General features: G+C 52.4%; 1 protein-coding gene across 11 annotated transcripts in view; it reads left to right on the forward strand.

Moving 5' to 3' along the window:
- Positions 1-23,673, forward strand: part of LOC119818763 (DAB2 interacting protein) — a 147,861-nt gene extending 124,188 nt beyond the window's left edge. For 10 of the 11 annotated variants that reach the window (XM_038336519.2, XM_038336516.2, XM_038336517.2 and 7 more), the window contains 11 exons: positions 639-1,193; positions 3,786-3,930; positions 4,023-4,167; positions 5,934-6,170; positions 7,690-7,891; positions 9,726-9,904; positions 11,339-12,227; positions 12,859-13,011; positions 15,052-15,245; positions 20,158-20,245; positions 20,769-23,673. In XM_038336519.2, the coding sequence (XP_038192447.1) occupies positions 639-1,193; positions 3,786-3,930; positions 4,023-4,167; positions 5,934-6,170; positions 7,690-7,891; positions 9,726-9,904; positions 11,339-12,227; positions 12,859-13,011; positions 15,052-15,245; positions 20,158-20,245; positions 20,769-20,936 (2,955 nt within the window). In that variant the 3' untranslated portion in view covers positions 20,937-23,673. The remainder of the gene's footprint in view (positions 1-638; positions 1,194-3,785; positions 3,931-4,022; positions 4,168-5,933; positions 6,171-7,689; positions 7,892-9,725; positions 9,905-11,338; positions 12,228-12,858; positions 13,012-15,051; positions 15,246-20,157; positions 20,246-20,768) is intronic. The other variant, XM_038336518.1, reaches the window with a different exon arrangement.
- Positions 23,674-24,012: the final 339 nt, after the last annotated feature.

A 24,012-nucleotide genomic window follows, 5' to 3' on the forward strand; every position in this document is an offset into this window, starting at 1 on the left:
TTCTTCCCAACACTGTACACTGTGGAGCCTGGGACACGGAGCTGCATTCCCCTTTTAGAAGTTGGGACCTGTGTCCTGCAGTGCCACTTCCTCCTAGCCAGCTGTGGCTCCTGCGTTCTGTTTTAGCCTAGACATCTACACCTTTCTCCAGGTGGTGTCCTCTTATCTTCAACTCTCCCTGGACTCTTCATCTGGTTGGGCCCTGACCATAATTGCTCCTGTGTCTGTCTTCCCAGATGACTTGGGGGTCTAAACTGAATTGTGATTACATGACATCGCTAAACAAGGGGTCTTAGCAGCAGTCACCTACCTCTAAGTTGCTTTATGGACCAAGAGACTGAGAAACTATGGTGCCACCACCTGTAAGGCTCTAGTTGTGCCCACTCCTTCCTGGTCTCACTCTGAGGCAGGGCCATTTCAGTACTGTTTTCTAGGAGACCTAACTGGGGCCCAGGTTAAATCAGGTGCTTATGGTTAGGGAGCTAGCTAGTGATCAGCAGTGTAGACAGATCTCTCCTGTCACTACCTGTATACCTTGCCACTCAACCTCTCCCGGGTCTCCGAGGACTCCTGGACTCTGGGCTGGCCAGTAGGTAGGTAGCAGCCACAGTTGACCACCCCAGACCCCTCTTCTGCAGGATAATAGCCGGCGTGTAGAGCACATCCTGAAGCTATGGGTAATTGAGGCCAAGGATTTGCCGGCCAAGAAGAAGTACCTGTGTGAGCTCTGCCTGGACGATGTGCTGTATGCCCGTACCACGGGCAAGCTCAAGACGGACAATGTCTTCTGGGGAGAGCACTTTGAGTTCCACAACCTGCCGCCTCTGCGCACAGTCACTGTCCACTTGTACCGGGAGACTGACAAGAAAAAGAAAAAGGAACGCAACAGTTACCTAGGCCTGGTGAGCCTGCCAGCTGCTTCTGTGGCTGGGCGGCAGTTTGTAGAGAAGTGGTACCCAGTGGTGACACCCAATCCCAAGGGGAGCAAAGGCCCTGGGCCCATGATCCGAATCAAGGCACGCTACCAGACCATCACCATCCTGCCCATGGAGATGTACAAAGAGTTTGCCGAGCACATCACTAACCACTACTTGGGGCTGTGTGCAGCTCTTGAGCCCATCCTCAGTGCCAAGACCAAGGAGGAGATGGCATCCGCTTTGGTGCACATTCTGCAGAGCACAGGCAAGGTCAAGGTGAGTGTGGCTACCTGTCTGCTGAAAGACTGCCAATGGATGCTGGGCTGTCTGCCCTTTCTAGACCTGGAGATACCCATTGCAGCCAGTTGGGCTCCCTGAAATTGAGCACATTGCCATGAGTTGGGGGAGAACTTTGTACTCTACCAATAGCAGGGCTGAACCCCAAAGATACAGTGCAGAGTGGGCCTCCCCTACTGTCCCCTGCAGTACTCAAGCAGGTATGTACCTGGGCTTTTTCAGTATATGAGCCCAGACCCACATACCCAGTGGGATATGGGTTGACAGATATCCCCAACAGGTGAGCCACCTTCGTAGCTCAGCCTCCACCCACACCTTCATGCATGGCTTTTGCACACAAGCACATGGGTGCACATCCGCCCTTGCTGAGTGTAGAAAGCCAGCTGAGGCCCTGGTGCCTTGCAGGAGTAGGGATCAAAGAGTCATGCAGTAGGCTCTGCTTCACAACTGAAAGGGCCCAGCTCCTGCTTTTGCCACCACCTTTCACAGCCTGCTGCTCTTGAAAAGGACCCAGAAAGGACACCTCCACTCCATCCTCCTGGTTTAGAGGACAAAATGTCCCCAGTAGACACACCATCTCTTTCCTGCCTAGCTCAGTAGCATATGGCTTCCCTCTGCCCGCATGGTGAGACTCTCCCAGTGAGCACAAAGCAGGAGTTGTCCTGGCTGCCTGCATTGTAGTAGACTTCAGGTGACTGGCCAGGGAGGGAGGGGGGCACCTAAGCCCTCAGGGAACCGAGCTTCGGTTAAGACTCCACAAGCCTTTGGTCAACTCTGACCTCTTGCTAGAGGCCCTGGCAGGGCTAGGCTATGGTTGGAAGCCCTTTGTCCTCTGCATCTTCCACTGCCTGCTGGACTGACTGGCACTGTGCAGTAGGACAGGGAGGGAGAGGGATTGCCTCACCCTGACTCCATGTTGCCAGGACCCTCCTCCCCTGTGCCTGCCTTTAGGCTGGCTGCCAGATAGGCCATCTCTTGAAGTACTGCATGTTTTTATTATTGTTGTTTGGTTTTTAAATTTTATTTATTCTTTGTGTATGGGTGCTTTGCCCAAGTATATATATATCTGTGCACCACATACATGCCCGCTTCCCACAGAGGCCAGAAGAAAGCATTGGCTCCCTGGAACTGCAGTTACAGATGGTTGTGAGCCACCACGTGGGTACTGGGAATCCAGGCTCGGTCCTCTGAAGAGCACCAGTGCTCTTAGCTGCTGATCCACCTCCAACCCAAGCGGTACTGCTTTGTTTTGCTGGTGGGTAGTGGGCTGGAGAGGCTGCAGACTGGAAATTACAGAAGTTTTGGACCAAAGAGGGCAAGCTGGGAGGCTTAACCCTTCCCTGCTGTGCTTTTAGTTCCTAGTCCCAAGGGCTACTGTGGCAAAGTAACTCCTGTCTCTGGGTTGTTGTCTCTGGAATAATCTAGAACTAGCAGAATGTTCTTGAGCCAGGTAGAACACATGTAGAAGATTACTTGTGTAATGAGGGGTAGGCAGTCTGCCTTCCCTGGGTGACAGCTGTACTCTGGGGTTCCCAAACCTGTGTCCTGACACCCCCTTGCCCTCTATCCAGGTCCTGTTTGCCTAAGCTTTTCAAGTTCCAATCCTAGGACCCCCTCCCCACGAACTCTGTGTATGATCTTGGAGGGATAATGGAGCCTCGGAGGCAATACCTGGCCCCAGATAGCTGTGTGGTCATGGGCAAGTTGTTTTCCTTCTCTGCTTTGCTCTTAGGAGTCATGTCTTATACCAGTGCTGAGGTCTAGCACCTGCCACAGCTCAGGAAGACGGCGGATCTGAATAGGAGTCATGATGGTGCTTCAGGGATGATGGGCCCCTTACCTCTCTGCTCACTGGGTTCCCAAGATGTGATTCTAGAATCCCAGAGAGGCCAACTGTAGCTTCTCCCGCCCCAAGACCTACCTATCTCTCAGCCCTTCTTTTGTTGGCTAATCAGGTCTCATGAATCCAGGTCTTTTTTGTGTTTGTTTTTTCTTCTTTTTTTTTTTTTCTTTTTTTTTTTTCTTTTTTTTCCTGAGACAGGGTTTCTCTGTGTAGCCTTGGCTGTCCTGGAACTCTTTTTGTAGACCAGGCTAGCCTTAAACTCGGAGGCTCTTCTGCCTCTGCTTCCTGAGTACTGGGATTAAAGGTGTGTGCTCCCATCACCTGATCAAGGTTTTGATTCTGTATTTAAAAGCATCCCCAAAAATCAGCACATTGGAATGAGGGGTTTCCATAGCTCTAGAAACCCTGGCCCATGCTGGCTCTCTTGCAGGTTCTGCACTGGCCCCTCCTCAGTTGCTGCCACTGAGTCTCTTTCTGCTTTGCCTCTTTTCCCTCTCCTGGGTCTCAGGTTGGCTTTGACCTTGAGGAAGGGAGCAGCCACCCAGTCAGGTACTGTAGCCAGAGAGGAAGGTGTGGCTGAGCTCCTCTGCCAGTGTCTTCCTGCTGCATCACGATGAGCAAGCTGCCTCCGAGTCCTGCTGGAGTGTCCAGCAGCCGAGAAGAGTGATGGTTCTGCCGTCACATCCGCTCAGCTCAGGTTCTGCTCTGCTCTCCTCCCGTCTTCCTAGGACTTTCTAACAGACCTGATGATGTCAGAAGTGGACCGCTGTGGGGACAACGAGCACCTCATCTTCCGAGAGAACACACTGGCCACCAAGGCCATCGAGGAGTACCTCAAACTTGTGGGCCAGAAGTACCTGCAGGACGCATTAGGTAGTTGGGGACATTATTGGGCCAGCAGGTGGCAAGGGCTGGGCAGTGCTCATCAGACCCTCACTGCCTTCTCCATGCTTACCCAACCGCAGGTGAGTTCATCAAAGCTCTGTATGAGTCAGATGAGAATTGTGAAGTGGACCCAAGCAAGTGTTCAGCTGCTGACCTTCCTGAGCACCAGGGCAACCTCAAGATGTGCTGCGAGCTGGCCTTCTGTAAGATCATCAACTCCTACTGGTCAGTGCCACATGCCTAGGCCTCCCATCCTTCCATCTTGGCTGTCCTCTTTTCTGTCAGATTTCCCTCCTCCCCACTCTCCTTGGGCCTCACTGAGTTGCTAGATTGCCAGGTTCCTGTCAGGGCCCTTCTGAGTTCTAGGAAAGCACTCTAGAATATCTGTAAGGTGTGTGAGTGTGTGTGTGTGCCTGTGTGTACCTGGTGTGTCTATGTTGGAAGGAACGTGGAGATGGCAGTTCATCTGCACCTATATAGTGAACAGCTTGCATGGGTCGAGGCCAGTGTCAGCTCCCTGGTACAGCATGGAGGTAGAATCCTGTTTTTCTGGCACCTACTCTCAAGGCTCCTCCCCTTTCTGTCTCTGAAGGTTCTCACACTTGAATCAATTGAGCAGGGGTAGGTACGAATGCCTGAGCACCAGCTAGGCCTCCAGCCTCTGTTTGTTTGCTTCCCTGCCCTAAGACTTTAGACCCGCCCCTCCCGTGGCCCTTCATTTCAGTCACTTAGTCATCTGTCTTGTTGACTGGGAACATTCTAGAGTCCACCAGGGCAGCTCTGGAATGGGAGGTGTTTGTTATTCACAAAGGACAGGCAAAGGCAGGCCAACTGGGTGAGCAGTGGCCTTGGGAAGGGGTCAATGGCCAGTCCTGGGGGTAGGTACCTATTGTCCAGGTCCCTCAAACTGTGTTGCACCAGATGCTTTGATGGTGTAAGGAGACAGCTGGAGAGTCTTGAGATCCCTCAGAATACACTGCCATTTCCTGCGGAGCTGAGTTCTCAGCCTCTGCCCTCTGTTCCACAGGGAAGACATTGTGCTGTAGGAGTCTTCTTTTTTTCCCCTCTGGCATCTGGCAGAGGCTTCTCTCCTGGAAAAGTTCATCAGTAGACATCACCTGGCTCAAGCACCAGGTGTGAGGGCTGCCTACCCCCACTTCTCTAGGGCAGCCCTGCTGCTTCAGCCTTCTTTGTTGCCACATGCCCTGCTGGGCAAGGGGGATGGGAGCCGTGTCAGGCTGATCAAGTCTAAAGATGGCTCTGAGAGCTTGGGTAGGCCTCCTAGAGAACCTGAAACTGAAACCCAGGAAAACACAGGGTCTTGGTTAGGAACCTCCTTCTGGGCTCAAGACAGAGCCAGAAGTTGACTAGGTCCAGGGGTCACTGGGATTCCCAGGGTGGAAAGGAAGGAAAGCCACCCTAAGGCAGGTGGGTTGGGATACTCAGTGGAACTAGGAATCCTGTTTTCATGTCTTCTTACTGTGTCACCACAGGGAAGGTTTATTAGACCTTGGCAAGCTGTGTTCTCACTAGCTGAGGGTACTCCTGCTCAGTCATCATGAGCACTGTGGAAAACTCAGATTCCTGTGACATCATTCAGGCAGAAATGGGAGCCCAAGGAACAGCAATCTGTCTGCCCTATGGTTTTCTTCTTGCCTTCAGACCCGGAAGCCTGTCGTTAGGGTGGAAAGATAAGTTTCCCCTGGGGAAGATGCGAGATAGTGTCATGTCACTCTTGCTGCTGAGCCTGGCGTGGAGTCAGTTCTGCCAGCCTCAGCGCATGCCCACGTGAATCTTGAGCCTAGCCTGTGTGGTGTTGTTTCCGGCCTGTTGAGCAGCCTCCCTGCCCAGCAGGTGTCTTGCCTAGTTGTCTGCAGAGCCCTGAGCTCGTGCCCCTGTCGGCATGGAGATGGCAGTGAAACCAGATCTGGCCCTGCGCTGTCCTGGACCCTGCCTGACCCCCAGGCCCATCTTTGTGTGTTCCCACTCAGTGTCTTCCCACGGGAGCTTAAGGAGGTGTTCGCCTCATGGCGGCAGGAGTGCAGCAGCCGAGGCCGACCAGACCTCAGTGAGCGGCTCATCAGCGCCTCCCTCTTCCTGCGCTTCCTCTGCCCGGCCATCATGTCGCCCTCGCTCTTCAGCCTGCTGCAGGAGTACCCTGATGACCGCACGGCTCGCACCCTCACACTCATCGCCAAGGTCACCCAGAACCTGGCCAACTTCGCCAAGTGAGTTGAGGTGTCTGTACCTGACCTGGGCTGGCGCAGCGGGCCTTGCTTTTGTCGCTGTCACTCTCGGCCCCCCCTTCAGAATAAAACCTCCTCCACACCCATCCTCCCAAGGAAAAGCACATGCCATTTTGGTATTCTTCCTTGGATTTCAAAGGTGGGAAGACAAGATATTTTTTCCTTCTGCTTTTTTGAATTAACATATTATCATAACATGCCATAAGGGTTCTCCTGTGTCTTTTAAGATCAGGCTCCACTTTGCAACAAATGGCTGACTTCCCGAGTAGCTGGGCACTTGGGGTAATGCTGCCAAGATGATTGCCTATAAAGCACTTCTGGGATTGGGGCTGCATTTTTCTTCTCTTTTTTTAAAATTAGATTTGTTTTATTTTATGTGTGTTTTGCCTGCATGTATGTCTATATACCACGTAAATTCTTGGTTCCTGCAGAGGTCAGAAGAGGGCGTCAGACCCCCTGGAACTGGATTAGGGATGGTTATGAACCACCATGTGATGCTGGGAATGAGCCTGGGTCCTCTGCAAGAGCAGCTTGTACTCAACCATGAGCTACCAAGGGCTGAGCCCCTTGGCTGCCATTTTAGAGAGTGTAGTTAGGCGTGGCAGGGCTGGGGTGATCTTATTAATTCATAGTTGTAGATTAAACCTTTTTCCAGGGCTCTCTGTGCTGGGTCCTGACTGCACCTGTGTTAGCCGTGGCCCTGTGCCTCCGGAGCATAGCACGTCAGCCAGGGAGACACATGTGGTAGATAGACGAATGGGACTAAGACTGTGGGGAGGAGCGATGGGAAGGCCAGCAGCAGAGGCTAGCATGATGGTAAGGGCCTGGCACCCGAGGAATCTAGGGCATTAGGACAAAGCCAGAAGAGACAGGGCACAGTTTTCGGGAGGGCTGCAGGGAGCCAAAGGCCACATGTGTAGAGGGGCACCCACCACTCAGCATGGCCCTTGCCTCTTTTGGATCCTGAAAGGGATCTACGCTGAGCAGGCTCTGCCTGGAGGAGAGATGCTGAGGGAAACTGTAGCCATGCTTGAGGCAAAAAAAATGACAGAGGCACCGGGGAAGGAGGCCGGCGACTGCTAGGGACAGCAGTCACTAAGTGACTAGATCAGTCAGCAAGCCTTGTCATGTGGAGATGAAGAGGAAGGGATGGACAGCTGCAAAGCCTCTGGCTGGCTGTCCAGTGGATGATGGTGTCTGCACTTGAGATAGGGAACTCAGGAGGAGGGCGCTGGACTTGCAGTGCCTGATGACTCCAAGAGCTCAGGAGAGACCTGTGCACCACCAGGCCTTCAGATCGCTTTCTAGGCAAAGGCCCATAAGGAGCAGTCTAGAGGGAACACAGCACCCTAGAGACTTTAGCTCCTGAGAAGAGTGGTCTTGGCCTTGGGAAGAGGGCCCTGGTGACTCAAGAGTTCTTGAATGGCAGTAGCTGTGGTGGGAAAGGAGATGGGACCTGACTCAAACGAGGGCACTCACTTTGGCTGCCCTTTGTGTCCAGGTTTGGAAGCAAGGAGGAGTACATGTCATTCATGAACCAGTTCCTGGAGCACGAGTGGACCAACATGCAGCGCTTCCTACTGGAGATCTCCAACCCTGAGACCCTCTCCAACACAGCGGGCTTTGAGGGCTATATAGACCTGGGCCGGGAGCTGTCCAGCCTGCATGCCCTACTCTGGGAAGCTGTTAGCCAGCTTGAGCAGGTGCCTGTTGCCTGGACTAGATGGTGCAGCTCCAGGTTGGAGGGCTCACTGTGTGACAGATTAGCCTGTAGGGTACTCCCTGTTACAGGGACCTCTGTGGCTGAGTGCCATGTTCACTCCCCAGCACTGGCTGGAGCCATTTGCTCTGGGTACTGGGTTTGGACCTGCTTCTCTGGGCTTATCTCTGGTGGCCAAGTACCACATATGCTCACCTCTTACCTTGATGGTATGAGAAATGGGTCTGACTTGGTTGCTTTACTGAAAATGCCCTTGCTCTTGATTTTGTAGCCACTGGGAGGGAAAACTCTGAGGATCCTATCCCTTCCCATGTCAAATTGGAATTTGGGAACCTCTGTGGAGCAAGGGCTTGTAGCTCAGTGGTAGGGTGCTGATTTAGCATGCACACGACCCTAAGTTTGGTTCCTAATTCAGGAAAAGAAAGCTTTTTATAATTGCCATTGGCTATCAGCATGTATGCATACCTGACATTCCTTCAGTCACCTAGCCCAAGCAGCCCTTCTCTAGCTTGGCATTCTACCGATTCCCCCAATGGGTGCAGCCCCCAGTGAGCCTGCCAGGACCCACCTCTTAACTGACCGTGCATTCCAGAACTCTTGGGGGTCACTTTACAGAAGTAATGATTATTGACCTATAGCTGGACTTTTCTCTCCTGCCCGCCAGTTCCCTAATAGCCACTCTGAGGCTTAATATTAATTACAAACTATTTGGCTTGTTAACTCAGGCTTATTGTTAACTAGCTCTTACAACTTAAATCAACCCATTTCTACTAATCTGTATTTTACTACGAGGCTTTTAGCTTGTTACCTCACATCTTGCTTCTCCTGTGTCTGCTGGCATCTCACAGACTCAGCTTTCTTTTTCCCTGTGTCTTTGCTTGGATTTCCCACCTGGCTCTATTCTGCCTGGCTATTGGTCAAATCAGCTTCTTTATTAACTAATGGTAATAAAACATATTCACAGCATACAGAGATACATTCCACATCACTGACTCCAGGCTAGAAGTCTCTTACCTCTTGTCCCATCCCGAGAGATGATTCATCAGTGTACTTTGCCATGCTGTCTTGTAGACATGTTTTCACACGCAGGCATGAGCACATGTGGATCTCTGTTTTGCTATTTGTTTTCTAGTGAGAACTTAATTGTGCACGGCCATTATACCCCTCACCTGCTCTGTTTGTGTCTTCCTACATCACGCTGTCCAGCACCATCTCTGGCTTTTCAGTGCAGCAGAGTACCCTGTCATGGGAATACCTCTAACCTCACCCGTGCACACTGGTGGACTCCAGTCCCTCCCAGAGTCTCACCAGCACTCTTGCTGTTAAAATTGCAGGGAGGCAGTTTTGTTTATGGCTTCCTCCCTCCTTCCAGTCCTGAGCCAGTATGCCGGTCACTGCCCTGTGGGTCTCAGAACAAGGCAGAAAATACAGAAAATGACCAATGTTGTCACAAAAGTGTCCACTCCCTTCAGCTCAGCCAGAACCCTCTGTGCCACATCTACACGGTGACAGGGAGGTTCAGAAGGGCCCAGGCACTATATTTTCTTGGGCCAGTACCCCATGTATCTGTTCTATATCTGGCCTGTATCTACAGGCTAAGGTGTAGAGAGGTCAAGTCTACCCCCTGATAAAGAGGCTAGCACAGATGCCTCTTGGGTAGGGAGGTATAGAGTGAGAGAGGCCACACCAGTATTGGGGGTTATAACATGGCAGATTTGTAGCACCTTCCCAGACTTGCTGGGTCTGATTGGTGGGGAGCAGGGCTCTACATTTCTGTGGTTCCAATAGGTGACGACTGCCTTTTTCCATTTTTGCAGAGCATTGTGTCCAAATTGGGACCCCTGCCTCGTATCCTGAGGGATGTCCACACAGCACTGAGCACTCCAGGCAGTGGGCAGCTCCCTGGCACCAATGACCTGGCCTCCACACCAGGCTCTGGCAGCAGCAGCATCTCAGCTGGGCTGCAGAAGATGGTGATTGAGAATGACCTCTCTGGGTAAGAGCTGCCAGGTGTGCTGGGTGAGGTGGGGTGTGCATGCAGGCCAGGCACAGGCCAGCTGTGGTGTCAGGAAGTTGGTGCCCATACAAGTACTTACAGCTAGCCTGACGAGACCCAGAGTGTGGGGCAAATTTAAGGGATAAATCAGAACAGGCTTCTCAGAGAAGGTGGGTGGTACTTGTAGTGCATTTATGCTTTTTGGAAAAAATTCTGTTTATGGAAAAGACATTCTTGGGTTTAAGGCTGATCACAAGCAGAGAGCTGAGAAAGCCCATGGTTAGGGATAATTACTGACCCCAATTCCCTGAGATTTCCACAGGACCTGTCCTTCTTAAAAATATTCCTTGCTGGGTATGGTGGTGCACACCTTTAATGCCATTGCTTGTGAGATAGAGCCAAGCGGGTCACTATGAGTTTAAGGCCAGCCTGGTCTACAGAATTAAGTTCCGGGACAGCTCAAACTATGTAGGGAAACCTTGTCTCTAAACAAATAAATAAAATAAACACCCGTTCTTGTATTTCTAGGGCTTTAGAAAGTTGGTTTTGAGATCCCTAGTCCCAGCTTCACTGAGCACTGAGCATAGATTAACTGGACATAGTTACTCTGAACCTCAAAGGCAGAAGGAGTGTTCGTAAAGAAGTGTGGAGTTGGTTAGACTGTGTGCCACACTCCCTGCCAAGGCATGGGAGCAGCTCGTGAGGAAGGCTGGAGTGGCAGAACGGGAGACTCATTCTGGGGTGGTAGCAGCTTCGCACATTCTTACAGCTGTGCCTGGTGTCTGGGGAAAGTCCAAGGTTAAGACGCAGACAGGTCTGGAGTGAGGAAGCTGTCCAGCCTTGGTAGAGTCGGGGAGGGTGTGGCCTGCAGCACAGATTCAGACTTGCCTGCTTGCCTCATGCCCTTGACAACTCCTCTGATACCCTGTTTTTGTCAGGAATGGCAGCCCCCGCCTGCCACTCAAAAAGAGTGGCATTAGGAGGTGGGGCAGGGGAGGTTTCTTTCACTAGCTCCCTCTCTCCCCACTAGAGTTACTAGACTGACTAGGAACAAGAGGGGAGGCAGAAGGAGCCCCAGTCACTTTGAAAATGATGTTCGCAATTCAGAACCCAGGTATGGCAGAGAGCCTCCGAGCTTTGGACTCAGGTTTAATTATGGGGCACTTCTAGACCTTGGCAGTCATTGTTCCAAGATGCACCTACAGGGATAAGTCCTGCCCAGTAGACTGTCCTAAAACTAGCAGGGCTGTCCCTAAAGAGAAGTTCTGTCAGAACAGCCACCTCGCCAGTGACCCTCCTGCCACCCAGCCGTGTCCGCAGCCCTGGTTCAAGATGCCAAGCCCAGCAGGTGGTGGTGCTGTTGGTTTGGACACACGAGGCTGGACTCACGGTTCTTTTCCCCTTCTTTCCCTGTGTGTGCTTGTCTCCCTGCAGTCTGATAGATTTCACCCGGTTACCGTCTCCAACCCCCGAAAACAAGGACTTGTTTTTTGTCACAAGGTCCTCCGGGGTCCAGCCCTCACCTGCTCGCAGCTCGAGCTACTCAGAAGCTAATGAGCCTGACCTGCAGATGGCCAACGGCAGCAAGAGCCTATCCATGGTAGACCTCCAGGATGCCCGCACACTGGATGGGGAGGCAGGTTCCCCAGTGGGCCCCGATGCCCTACCTGCTGATGGGCAAGTGCCTGCAACTCAGCTGGTGACTGGGTGGCCAGCCCGGGCAGCCCCAGTGAGTCTCGCAGGGTTGGCCACAGTGCGGCGGGCAGTGCCAACACCGACCACACCAGGCACCTCTGAGGGTGCACCAGGCCGGCCCCAGTTGCTGGCCCCACTCTCCTTCCAGAATCCTGTATACCAGATGGCGGCTGGTCTGCCGCTGTCACCCCGTGGCCTTGGTGACTCAGGCTCTGAGGGCCACAGCTCCCTGAGCTCTCACAGCAACAGTGAGGAGTTGGCAGCTGCTTCCAAACTGGGAAGCTTCAGCACTACTGCCGAAGAGCTGGTGAGGCGGCCTGGTGAGCTGGCACGGCGGCAGATGTCACTGACTGAGAAGGGTGGGCAGCCCACAGTGCCAAGGCAAAACAGTGCTGGTCCCCAGCGAAGGATTGACCAGCCGCCGCCACCACCGCCACCACCACCTCCTGCCCCCCGGGGCAGAACACCTCCTACCTTGCTGAGCACCCTACAGTACCCACGGCCCTCGAGTGGAACCCTGGCATCAGCATCACCTGACTGGGCCGGTCCTGGCACCCGGCTGCGGCAGCAGTCCTCCTCCTCCAAGGGAGACAGCCCAGAGCTGAAGCCCCGTGCTGTGCACAAGCAGGTCGGCACTGTGGGTGGGCCTCCTGGTCAGCCAGCAGTCATCGCATGCCATGCTCTTCCTTGGTCATTTCACCTCACTTGCACCCAGCTGTCATCCCATGCTGTTGGGGCTGTCCCGCCACATCCCCTGGCCCACCCACCTTATGCACTCCTTTTTCTGACAGTCGGGACCTTTAAGGCTTTAAGGAATGCCAGGCTCCTTCACCAGTTCCCCAGGGTTAGGCTGAGTCAGGAAATAAGGCATGTTTCTGTTCTTTCTTGCCCAAACCCCAAGCCCACTTGTCCTTCTGGCTCTGGTTCCTGAAGCACTCACAGACTGAACCTACCCCTGAACGTAACTGTCAGGAAGGTGGCCCATCCCTTCCACCCAAGGGTTTCAACAAGACAGATTATTGTGCAGTGGTTGACCACCCCTCAGCCAAGTTGCCACAGCACCTGATGGTAGCAGAATACAGTGCTCTGAGCCCACCTGGGCTTTTGGCTGGCTCTAGCTGCTGTCTAAAGGTTGATGTCCTTAAGAAAGTACTCGGGCAACTTGAGGTCCTCTCCCTTTCCACCTGTGACTCCCTAGTGACCATCACTGCCCACCATCTCTGCCTCTCACAGCCCCTCACAGCTGTGTTTTATTGTAGGGCCCTTCACCCGTGAGCCCCAATGCCCTGGACCGCACAGCCGCTTGGCTTTTGACCATGAACGCGCAGTTGTTAGAAGACGAGGGCCTGGGCCCAGATCCCCCCCACAGGGATAGGCTAAGGAGTAAGGAGGAGCTCAGCCAAGCAGAAAAGGTAAAGCTGGGCTGGGTGGAGGGCGGGCTGCCGGCACCAGTACAAGGGGACGGGGTCTTGAGAGAGCCTTAGTGGGGTGACAGTGCTTGTTCCTGTCACCGTCAGTCCCTGTGGAGACGGAGCCACAGACCTGGGAGGAAAGCAGCAAGAGTGTTTCCATTACAGGCTGCACATAGTTACTGGAGAGAGGGCATTGTGCAGTCTTGGGACACGGGTCAGAGCATGAAGAAGGCCTCTTGCAACTGGGCATTTAAGGAGCTGCTAGAGACTCTTGGGGAGCCTTGGGAATGAGGAGCCAGAGGCAGGGGTCCCATGACTGTTATGAGATCCACACACACACAGGTTCTTTCCCCTTGATTTAGGCCTGCCTAGGGCTTAGGGAGTTACCAAGATAAGGGATAAGGCTACATTGCCAATGGGATGTGCTCTTTCACCCAGGGAAAATTTAAGTTGTGGAAGTTCCGGATCTCACCCCACCGTGTATCTAGCGTTTCAGGGGCGGTGGCGTGCTTTGACTCCCCACCCAAGTCTTTAGTAGTCATGGCACCTCCCTCGACTCATGAGCAGGCCTTACCTTTCCCTGGATACCAAGCTCCAGGTAGATGGGGAAGCCAGAGTAGGACCCCACAGGCAGATGCTTCTCTTGCTATTCTCTTGGTATCGAGTACCCTTGGCCCTTTAATAATAGGGCAGCCTGTTGCAGCCTCATGCACAGGAGCCCTTTGTTCAGGGTGGCAATGTTCTCTGTTCCCGTGCCCCCCTTCAAGGGAGTCCATCTCCATGCTGCATTTGCTGTCTGCCACCACCCCCTTGGTTCACTGCACCCACCTGCTTTCCCCCAGTATGTGAAAGGAATTTGGGGACATGGGACATGGTGTTCCCAGAGCCATGGTCAGGAGAGCAAGGAGGCCTGGCCTCCCTGCAGGCTCCCTGCTTCCTCCCTTCTCCCCAGAGGCTGAGTCACATCTGGAGAGCCCGGGGTACCTTGTTTCCTTTCCCCTTCCTTGTTCTCTCCTGTCTGCACTACCGTCTCGTTCCTGTGGTGGTCTGATCAGGCAGAGGCTGGGAGGCTGGGATCTCATCTTGCTGGGCAGTTGCTTCTCATGGGACTTGTCCGAGTCTTGCTGTCCCTCCTCTGTTCCATCTACCTCTCGGGGCGCTGTCAGGTATCCTCCATTTACCTCAGGGTTTCTTATAAAAGGTCGCAGGGCCGGGCGGCGGTGGCGCACGCCTTTAATCCCAGCACTCGGGAGGCAGAGGCAGGCGGATCTCTGTGAGTTCGAGACCAGCCTGGTCTACAAGAGCTAGTTCCAGGACAGGCTCCAAAGCTACAGAGAAACCCTGTCTCGAAAAACCAAAAAAAAAAAATAAAAAAAATAAAAAAAAATAAAATTAAAAAAAAAAAAAAAAAAAGGTCGCAGGACTGGAGAGATGGCTCAGCAGTTAAGAGCACTTTTTACTCTTACAGAGGACTCTGGTTCAGTTCCCAGCACCCACATGGTGGCTCACAGCAGTCTGGGACTCAGTCCCAGGAATCTGACATCCTTTCCTGAACTCCTCAGGGCTATAAGTGATGCATATACCCATGTACAGGCAAAACACGCATTAAAAAACAAATCTAAAAAGCGATTTAAAAAACAAAGTTCAGCCGGGTGGTGTTGCACTCCTTTAATTCCAGCACTCGGGAGGCAGAGACAGGTAGATCTCTGTAAGTTCGAGACCAGCCTGGTCTACAAGAGCTAGTTCCAGGACAGGCATCAAAGCTACACAGAGAAACCCTGTCTTGAAAAACAAAAACAAAACAAAACAAAAAAAGCCAGAGTTCAAACTTTGAGATTTGGGTTGAATCTTCACCCTCCTACTGACTGCCCAGTTTGGACTGGGAGAGGAGGAGACAGACCTTGGGCAGCCACAGGCTTGAGCCTCATCACAGAATTGGACTGGCTGTTCCCTGTTGGACTCGTTCCTACCCTGCTCGGGCTGATGAGGCTATGCTCTCTGTCCTGGGTGCTGGCCCTTGGCTTGCTGCCCTTCTGGCAGGACCTGGCAGTGCTGCAAGACAAGCTGCGAATCTCCACCAAGAAGCTGGAGGAATATGAGACCCTGTTCAAGTGCCAGGAGGAGACGACGCAAAAGCTGGTTCTGGAGTACCAGGCGCGGCTAGAAGAGGGTGAGGAGCGGCTGCGGCGGCAGCAGGAGGACAAGGACATCCAGATGAAGGGCATCATCAGCAGGTGAGGTGGCCTCCCACGTGTCCACAGAGGCCTCTGAGGGGCAGGAGGGGCCACAGGGCGGGGTGGAACTTGAGGGTCTGAGGCACCTGTAAGAAGCTGGTCTTCCTGCCAAGCTCTAGGAGGAATTTGACAACTGGGTTTAAGATGCTAAGCAGGACACTGTGAGGAAGCTATTGAAGTCAGGGAGAAGGACGGCACACCTGGGTGGTGCCCCCTGTCAGTAGGGGTACAGTTTGGGTGGGGAAGAGGGGTGGCTGTGCCAGCTTGGGGTCTATTGGGTCTCTAGTGCCCTGGCTTGTCTAAAGATTTTCTGCGGTCAGTTGGTTCCGGTAGCTAGCTCTCTTCCCTCTCTTCCCATTGTCTCTGCCCAGGGACAGGGTGTGTATACAGCCCTTGGTGTATCCTACCTCACAGTAACACCAGGTATAAGGAGTGTGTATTTATAGATAGCCTTGTCATTTGTTGAGACCTCGGACTGAGCAAGTGTGAGGTAGGCAGGGAACTCCCCCTTCACCTTGTTTTGTCCACAGCTAAGCCCTTCCCGGATCACCTGTGCTGCCCTCCTAGTGTTTGTTTTCTGTGCTGTGCTTCTGACTGCTACAAATGATGAGCAGAGCGAGCCTAGGTGCTTGACACCTGCTCAACACGGCACGTCCTGTCTGCACTTGGCTTCCTTGGCGCCTAGCCGTCTCTGCTTCCTTGGTCTCATGTGGCCTTGCTGCTCTTTTTTTTTTTCAATGTGCTTGTGTTCTCTTGGTTTCTGAGAAAGCAATATTGAGCTATCTAATCCTGATTTTTTTAGAATGGTTGTTTATTTAAATATTTATTTATTTATTTATTTATTTATTTATTTATTATGTATACAATATTCTGTCTGTGTGTATGCCTGCAGGCCAGAAGAGGGCATCAGACCCCACTACAGATGGCTGTGAGCCACCATGTGGCTGCTGGGAATTGAACTCAGGACCTTTAGAAGAGCAGGCAATGCTCTTAACCTCTGAGCCATCTCTCCAGCCCCCTCTAATACTGATTCTTCTGTTGGTTTTTGTGTTATTGACACTCTCTGGTCTTACATGGGTGTTCTTTTAGGATTATTATGCACTGCTAACAAACTGACTTTTATGGGTTTTTGTTGTTTGGTTGGTTGGTTGGTTGATTGATTGGTTTTTCAAGACAGGGTTTCTTTCTATAGCCCTTGACTGTCCTAGAACTAGTTCTGTAGATGAGGCTGGCCTCTAACTCCCAGAAATCCACCTGCCTCTGCCTCCCAAGTGCTGGGATTAAAGGTATGTGCTACCTCCACCCGGCCAAAATGCATTTTCTATTTATAATCTTTCCCCGTGATATTTCTAATGTAGCCACTGTAACTTTCTTTAACTGGTGTTAGCATGGTATATCATATCCTGTCTATATGTTTTCAAAGCATTGTTAAGTCCGTTTTCTCTTCTATAACAAAATACCTCCACTGGGTGGTTATACACAAGAAGAATTTACTGTTCACAGTTCTGAATGTTGCTGTGTCCGAGATCAAGGTGTCTGCTGAGTTAGTATAACTCTCCTTCATACCTTGGTGCTACGTCCCTAGAAGCAAAATCTCTCCAGCTTCTTTGGTAAGGGTACTAACCCAGCAAAAATACCTCATGACACAGTCACTTCTCAGAGGACAGCTGGCGACATCATGGGGTTAAGTTTCAGTGGACACAATTGGGTGTGGGCACGAACTTCCAGACTGTAACACCAATCTTTGTGCTTAAAGCTTGCTTTATAGGTTTCTTATTGTTGGATCTGTTTATTAGCTAACAATTTCTGCCTTTTAATTTGAGTGTTTAAGCCATTTACTTTTAATGTAATTCTTTTTAAGCCCCGTTGCCTCTGGTGGGTTTCCTATTTGGGACAGCAGCATCTCTTTGTCTCTTCTTGCCTTCCTTGTACTCTGTCTTTTATTCGATAGCACCTTTCTTGTTGGCTTCCATACTTCATCTCCCTGATGCTTTGGGTATTTGTTGTCAAGTTTTCCTCCGAGGGCAGGTACTAAGTGTGCCAGGCTTCGCAGCTGCAGTAGTAGCAGTAATGATACTGATACTGTGTTTGAACTGCTGTTCCAGCAGAGCCGGGTGGTGTGAAGGTTTACGCAAGGAGGGGAACATCGTCCTATCTTGGTTTTTTCCTCTAGTTATTCTTAAGGTACCTCTCTTGGCTAGAGCCATGCTCATTGTTAGAATGCTTGCCTGGCATAAACAGGCTTTAGGGTGGATCCTTAACACTAACAGATTTTTAAATGTATTTACTATTGGGGTGGGGCATGTATATGCCTGTCACATTTGTGCCACTGTGTGTGTGTGTGTGTAGGTATGTGTTGGTGTACATTTAGGTATGTGGGTATATTAATGTAGGCATGTATGGGGATATATAAGTATTATATGGTGTGGGTCTGTGTGTACGTGGGTGGGTGTGTCTGTGGGGGTGGGCAGTGTACTTCTATTGACTATGGGTCCTGGAGATTTAGCCCAGCCCTTAAGCTTGTGTGCCAGTGCTTTTACCCCGAGCCACCTGATCCTCCCAATATTGTTTTCATTAAATGTCAACAATTTGATTTTACAGTCTGGCTATAACATGCCTGGTATGGTTTTCTTTGTGTTGCTATTCTTAGATCTGTAGGTGGATGGCCCTGCTTCCTATTTCCTTTCTCTGACTCCCGCCCTGCCCCATTTCATTGATGCTTGCTTCTCTCTCCTCTCCTCCTTCCCCTCTCTCAACTAAATCCCCACCCCAGCCTTTTTTTGGGGAGTTTTGGTTTTTTGTTTGTTTGGTTTTTTGGTTTTGGTTTTTGTGAGACAGGGTTTCTTTGTGTAACAGTCCTGGCTGTCCTGAAACTAATGTGTAGACCAGGCTGGCCTTGAGCTCTCTGAGATCTGCCTGCCTTTGCTTCCTGAGTGCTGGGATTAAAAGGGTGTGCCGCCACCACCACCAGGCTCCCCCCATTTTATTATTTTATTTTACATGTATGTGATTTACCTGCATGCTTTCTGTGTCTGCTACCACAAAGGTCCGCTGAGGTGTTGGATCTCCTGGAGTTAAGGGGCTTTGGCCTGCCCTGTGGGGACTGGCAGCTGAACTCAGGTCCTCTGAAGGAACAAGTGCTAACAATCCACTGAGCCGTCTGTACAGCTCCACGCTTTTCTTTTTCCGTCCTTCCCTGAGTTTTGTTTTATATACATTTTTATATTACTGCATAGGGATTTAACCCAGGGCCTTGTTCAGGCTAGACAGTTCTCTGCCCCTAAGTTATACTCCAACCTTTTTCCTTGAGACAAACTCTCAATCAATTTCCTGGACTCTCCTTGAACTTGCTCTGCAGCCCAGGCAGGTCTTGAACTTGCTGTGTTCATCCTGCCTCCATCTCCCAGATAGCTGGGAGTATGGGCCTGGGTCGTAGGCGTGACTGACATGAGATGCTTCCTGTGTGGTCTGAAATGACATACCCCTGCTTCCGTGGCCCCTGCTGTAGTCCTTCTGCTTGAGTATGTAGCTTTCCTCTCTAGTTTGTCACGGTTTAAGTCTTCCCGGGCGTGTGGGGTGTTTGTGGAGTGGCTCTCTTACTTGTTTTGTCATCTGCCATCTGCGTCTTTCCGCCCATTTTCTCCTGGCTATAGATTTATCTCCTTACATCTCTACCTCGGCAGCTTTGGTGAGATGCCAGGCATTGTGAGTTTGCAGGGGTCGGTGGTAGGGGTTTGTGCTTGTTGCGTGTGTGGGATCTGTTCTGGAACAGAGTGGCACTGCCAGGCATCAGCTGTATCCTTGCAGGTTCATTTTGGAGCTTTGCTGGGGTAGCACTTTCAGACCTTCGGACTTGACCTCGTTGGGCTATATCATGCATGCAGGTGCCTGCCCAGAATTCTTCACAGTGTCCCATGTAGCCCATCTTTCCCAGAATCTAGTTGGCAGACCTATTTCCAGGGTTGAGACTCTTTCACAACCCCTGCCCTGCCTACTGTTTGCTTACCTGCTCACAGGGTAGAATTAGAACTCTTGCAGAGACTTGACTGTCTAGATCCTCCACCTCAATCCTGCTGAAATCCCCCATCACCCTACTCGCAGGGTGATGGAGGACTCTCATTGGTTAATAAAGAAACTGCCTTGGCCCATTTGATAGGCCAGCCCTTAGGTGGGTGGAGTAAACAGAACAGAATGCTGGGAAGAAGGGAAGTTAGTATGCCTCTCCTCTCTGAGACAGTCACCATGAAGCCAGCCACCAGGTCAGACATGCTGAATCTTTCCCGGTAAGCAACCACCTTGTGGTGCTACACAGATTATTAGAAATCGGTTAAGCAAGATGTGAGAATTAGTCAGTAAGAGGCTGAAACTAATGGGCCAGGCAGTATTTAAGTAAATACAGTTTCCGTGTAATTATTTCGGGTGTAAAGCTAGCTGTGTGGGATTGGGCAGGATGAAAAGCAGGCCTGCTCGCCTCCTCTCTACAGATGGCGCCCAACGTGGGGCTCAAACCCACAACTCTGGGATTAAGAGTCCCATGCTCTACCGACTGAGCTAGCAGGGCAGCCAGGAGCCAGGCAGCAGGAACGTAGCCCGCAGCTCCCTACTACAGCAGGGGGCTGCCCCACCCCCTGCAGCAGCTATACAGTCTGCAGTTATAGGCCTGGTGTGGTGGTCCCAGTGCTCTGAACCCCTTCTCGAGGCCCACACCACCTCAGTAAATATGACAGAAGAGGGTCTAGAGCCTTCCGGGCCTTCATTGTATTCCCTGCTACAGATCCTGTGGCATGGCATCTCTTGTGTCCTGGAAGTGCACTAGGACAGGGCTAGCCCCAAAGAGCAGAGCTAGAGGTGGGGAGTCGTGTCTGTGCTGGGGGACAGGAGGGTCACCGCTCATTTCATTCTCTGGCCCCAGGTTGATGTCTGTGGAAGAGGAGCTGAAGAAGGACCACGCTGAGATGCAGGCGGCTGTAGACTCCAAACAGAAGATCATTGATGCCCAGGTGGGCTCTGGCCACAGTGTCAGTGAGTTGGCGGGATAGGGTAGCTGGTTTCTCGGTTACACCTTATTGTAAAAGCCAGGCGCCAGTAGCCACAGTGTCACCAAGGATACTGACTACCTGGACTTACTGGGAGTGGGGGAGGTGAGAGCAGGCTAGGGAGGGGGACTCTGGCCCACAAGTCCATTCACTCAAGCCTGTGTCCCTTTCTTCAAAATGCCCCCAAGAATTGGCAGGTTTGGTTAGACTATAAACTGTGCAGCCTAGGAATTAGGAACTCTGGGTGTCTCGCATGCATGGACACATGGGCTCCTGCCTCTGAGCCTCAGGTGCCAGTAGCTCCACTTTAACTCCAGACAGAACCTCAATACAGAACCTTTCCCACATGGAGCCGGCCACTCCACAGCCTGAAGCTTTTTCCACATTTGGCTTCCAACCAAGTCCTTCCTGTTTCTCTTGCCTAGCATGGTCCTCTCTGCAGTCTAGAGCCCATCCTATGCCCTACTGATGCCCTCTTTGCCCACAGGAAAAGCGCATCGCCTCGCTGGATGCTGCCAACGCCCGCCTCATGAGCGCTCTCACGCAGCTGAAAGAGAGGTACAGCATGCAAGCCCGTAACGGCGTCTCCCCCACCAACCCCACCAAATTGCAGATTACTGAGAACGGCGAGTTCAGAAACAGCAGCAATTGTTAACTGCCTGAGGAGAGGGGGACTGGTGGCCCGGGGCAGGGTCTCGGTCTCGGTCGGGAGGCTCCCCGCAGTGGGGGACACAAGACTGATGGAGTGTGGGCCTGAGCACACAGTGCCCCCTTCTCTTCGCCCACCTGAACAGCGGGCTTGGGTAGATCAGCAGAGACTGCACGCTGGGGAGTGGGGACAGCCTGGAGGGAGGCCTGCCAAATGTGTCTGTTGGTTGTTGAATTGGTATGTGTTACCTTTTCCTCCTCGACCAGCCAAGTGCATGTACCCCTTACTCTTTGCCAGGGAGGGAGCTACTTGGAAAGGGCTCAAGTATTATCTAGGGATCACTCCTGGGGGTTTCCTTGCCTCCTGGGACCCTAATGGAATGGTTGACTGGTAGGCACAGAGAGGTTCTGTGGCCCCTGCTCATCTCTGCCCTGAGCCCCTGCCATTGCATGCAGCCCATCAGGGACCCTTCCTGTTCACGCAGAACTGGAGTCTCCTCGCTCCTGTGCCTAGCCCAGTGTCGCCATCTTCCACCTCCTTCCTTTCTTATTGCATTGCCAAACAGACAGTGAGCATTGCACTTTCTCTGCAGTGCCCCCCCCCCCGGCATACTTGTGGGGGATCCACAGCTTCCCACACTTCACATGTGGGCCTGGCTCATGCTCTTGGGATTCCCAGAAGCCAGAGAGCTGGGCAGAGGTGACCAGGTTGCACCATGCATTGTAGCTGCCTTCTCCAGGGTCCCAGTGCATCCCAGCACAGTGGTCCTGTGGGGAGTGGCCCACTGGTGCTCATCCTGCAAAAATGATCTCATTTCTCTGCTGGTTTAAAAGAAGAAGTCTAATGCCTACAGGCCCTGAGAAGGTGGATAACTGTGATTTTTTTTCCTTTCACAGTATGCATTAGAAACAAAAGCCCGCTTGCTCGCTTGCTGGAACACAGGGGCCTTTTAAATTGAGCGTGCGCACTGCATGGGAAATAGCGGCCCTGGAGGATGTTAGACTTGCTCCCTCTCCAAGACAGCAGCAGCCTGCACCAGGCCCCGTGTGTGCAGTCGCCTCTCCACACCCTCCCAGCCCCAGCCAAGGACCCAGGCACTGCAGGCAGGGAGGGGCACACCCCACAGCTGGGGCTGGTCTTTCCCAGCTCTAGGCTGTTGGTAGCATATCTGTCCCTCCCCCCATTGTGGGTCAGAGATGGGCAGGAGCTCGGATCTCTCCTGGGTCCCCATCTGTTCCCACCCTAGATTCCAAGCCCTGGTTCTGAGTCACCTAGGGCAGGAGCTGGGGCCTTTGCCCAGACAGCAGAATGGGGCTAGGCAAGCTTCACTTGTGCTCCTAGAGTCCTCGCTAGGAAGGTGGAAATCCTGGAGGTGTGGCCCGCCATGCTGCACCCCATCCTCAGTCTGTGGACAGGCAAGGGCAGATGTAACCTACAACCCAGTTAGGCTGCAGACTAATGCTGGGAGAGAGGGCTTGGCTGTCAAGGGTCAGAGACCTCAGGAAGGAAGGAGGCGGGACTGAGGTCCTGCCACTGCCCCTTCCTGTCCACACCCCTGCACGCCTGTGCATTTCAGCCAGGGTGGCCTCTTGGGCAGGGCCTGGCCTGGGTCTTGCCCTTCCACTGCCCAGGAAGCCCTGTTTTCCTCCCCACCCATACTCTTGCCCATGCCTCATAAAGTGACCTCTGTCTGAGCGCCTCCTAGCAATATGGGGAGGTCCCCAGGCCTGGACAGGAGGGCGCAGGACCAGATGCAATGGCCCCTCTGGTGGGGTTGTTAGCTCTCAGGCCGAGAGCCTTATTTACCTAGTGCAAAAACTGTAAAAGTGTACAGACTCTCCACAGATTTTTATCTTAATTGCAAGTCTGACGATTTTTGTAAATGTTCTTGGTGTTTGACTGTAATGGAACTATTTCTCCCAAGGGATGTACATAGTCCTTTAGTCCTGGTGCTGCGAGGGCTGGCCAGGACCGCTGCTCTCACGGTTGATACTGTAGCCTAGAGAACGGTGCTGGGCAGGACAGCAAGCTTTGCAGTCTAGGTGTCTGTCTTTTTCCTGCCTGGGGCGTTGATCTGTTGGCTTTGCAGCATGCTGTTGGGGGGTGGGGGAGGTTGATGGGGGCACATGCCCCAATGGGGCCAGTAAAGCATCCTCCTGCCCATAACCTTGGGGCTAAGCTCTGCCTACAGCAAGGGCTGCAGAGGCCCCAAGGGAAGGATGGTCCCTGCTCTGGGAAGACCCTGACCACTGACACCCAGGCTCTGCTGGAGAGAGCTGCCCCTCCCCTGCCAACACAGACAACTGACCTTTTTGTTCAACTTGTATGTTCAGGATTAAGGAAACTGCCAAACTTCCTTGGAGCGAAGACCTCTGACTACCCAGCAGTGGGGGTGGGGACCAGGGCCAGAGCTCCCGTGTACCCCAGCACCTGTCTGAGGGTAACCACTCCCTTATACCCATATGTCTGGGAGCCAGACTGTCCAGGGAACCAGCCCCTCTTTTCTATATACTTGGCCACAAGGCTACCCCTGTCCCCCACTGTACCCACTTCCCCCTTTTGTAAGTATGTGAAAAGGAAAAAATGCAAACGTCAGAGTCGGCTGGATCCCTTCCCTCCAGCCGTGACTTTTAACCATGTAATAATGTACAGAGAACTTGTTGGTGTTTGAAGACTCCGTGTGGCTGTGCAATTTCTGTACATTTGCAATTAGAAATATTAAAGATTTATTTAGCTATTTTAAGCCTGCCTCGCCTCTTATTTGGCTGTGTCATAGATTGTTTCTTATGGGTAACTCTGAAGCTTGTGCTAATATAATAATGTGTTCCAGTCATGACCCCTAACTCGGTGACCTGGGATCACCCCTCCTCTCTGCTGAAAGCCTGTGCTGGGAGCGGAGCAGCCTTCCTGACCCCCGTGTGCCTGTGGTGCCATTGACTCCTGGGGGCGCGAGTAGCTGCCGCTGCAGAGGCTCCTCCAGGGCAAGCCCTGCCAGTCCACAGCAGCCTGAGAGAGAAGACACAGGGAGAGGAAGAGCTGTGCCCAGGGTTGCCGGTGCTTGCCAGGGCCAACGTGGATTCCT

The sequence above is a fragment of the Arvicola amphibius genome, chromosome 7, assembly GCF_903992535.2.
Source record: "Arvicola amphibius chromosome 7, mArvAmp1.2, whole genome shotgun sequence".
NCBI classification, from domain to species: Eukaryota; Metazoa; Chordata; class Mammalia; order Rodentia; family Cricetidae; genus Arvicola; species Arvicola amphibius.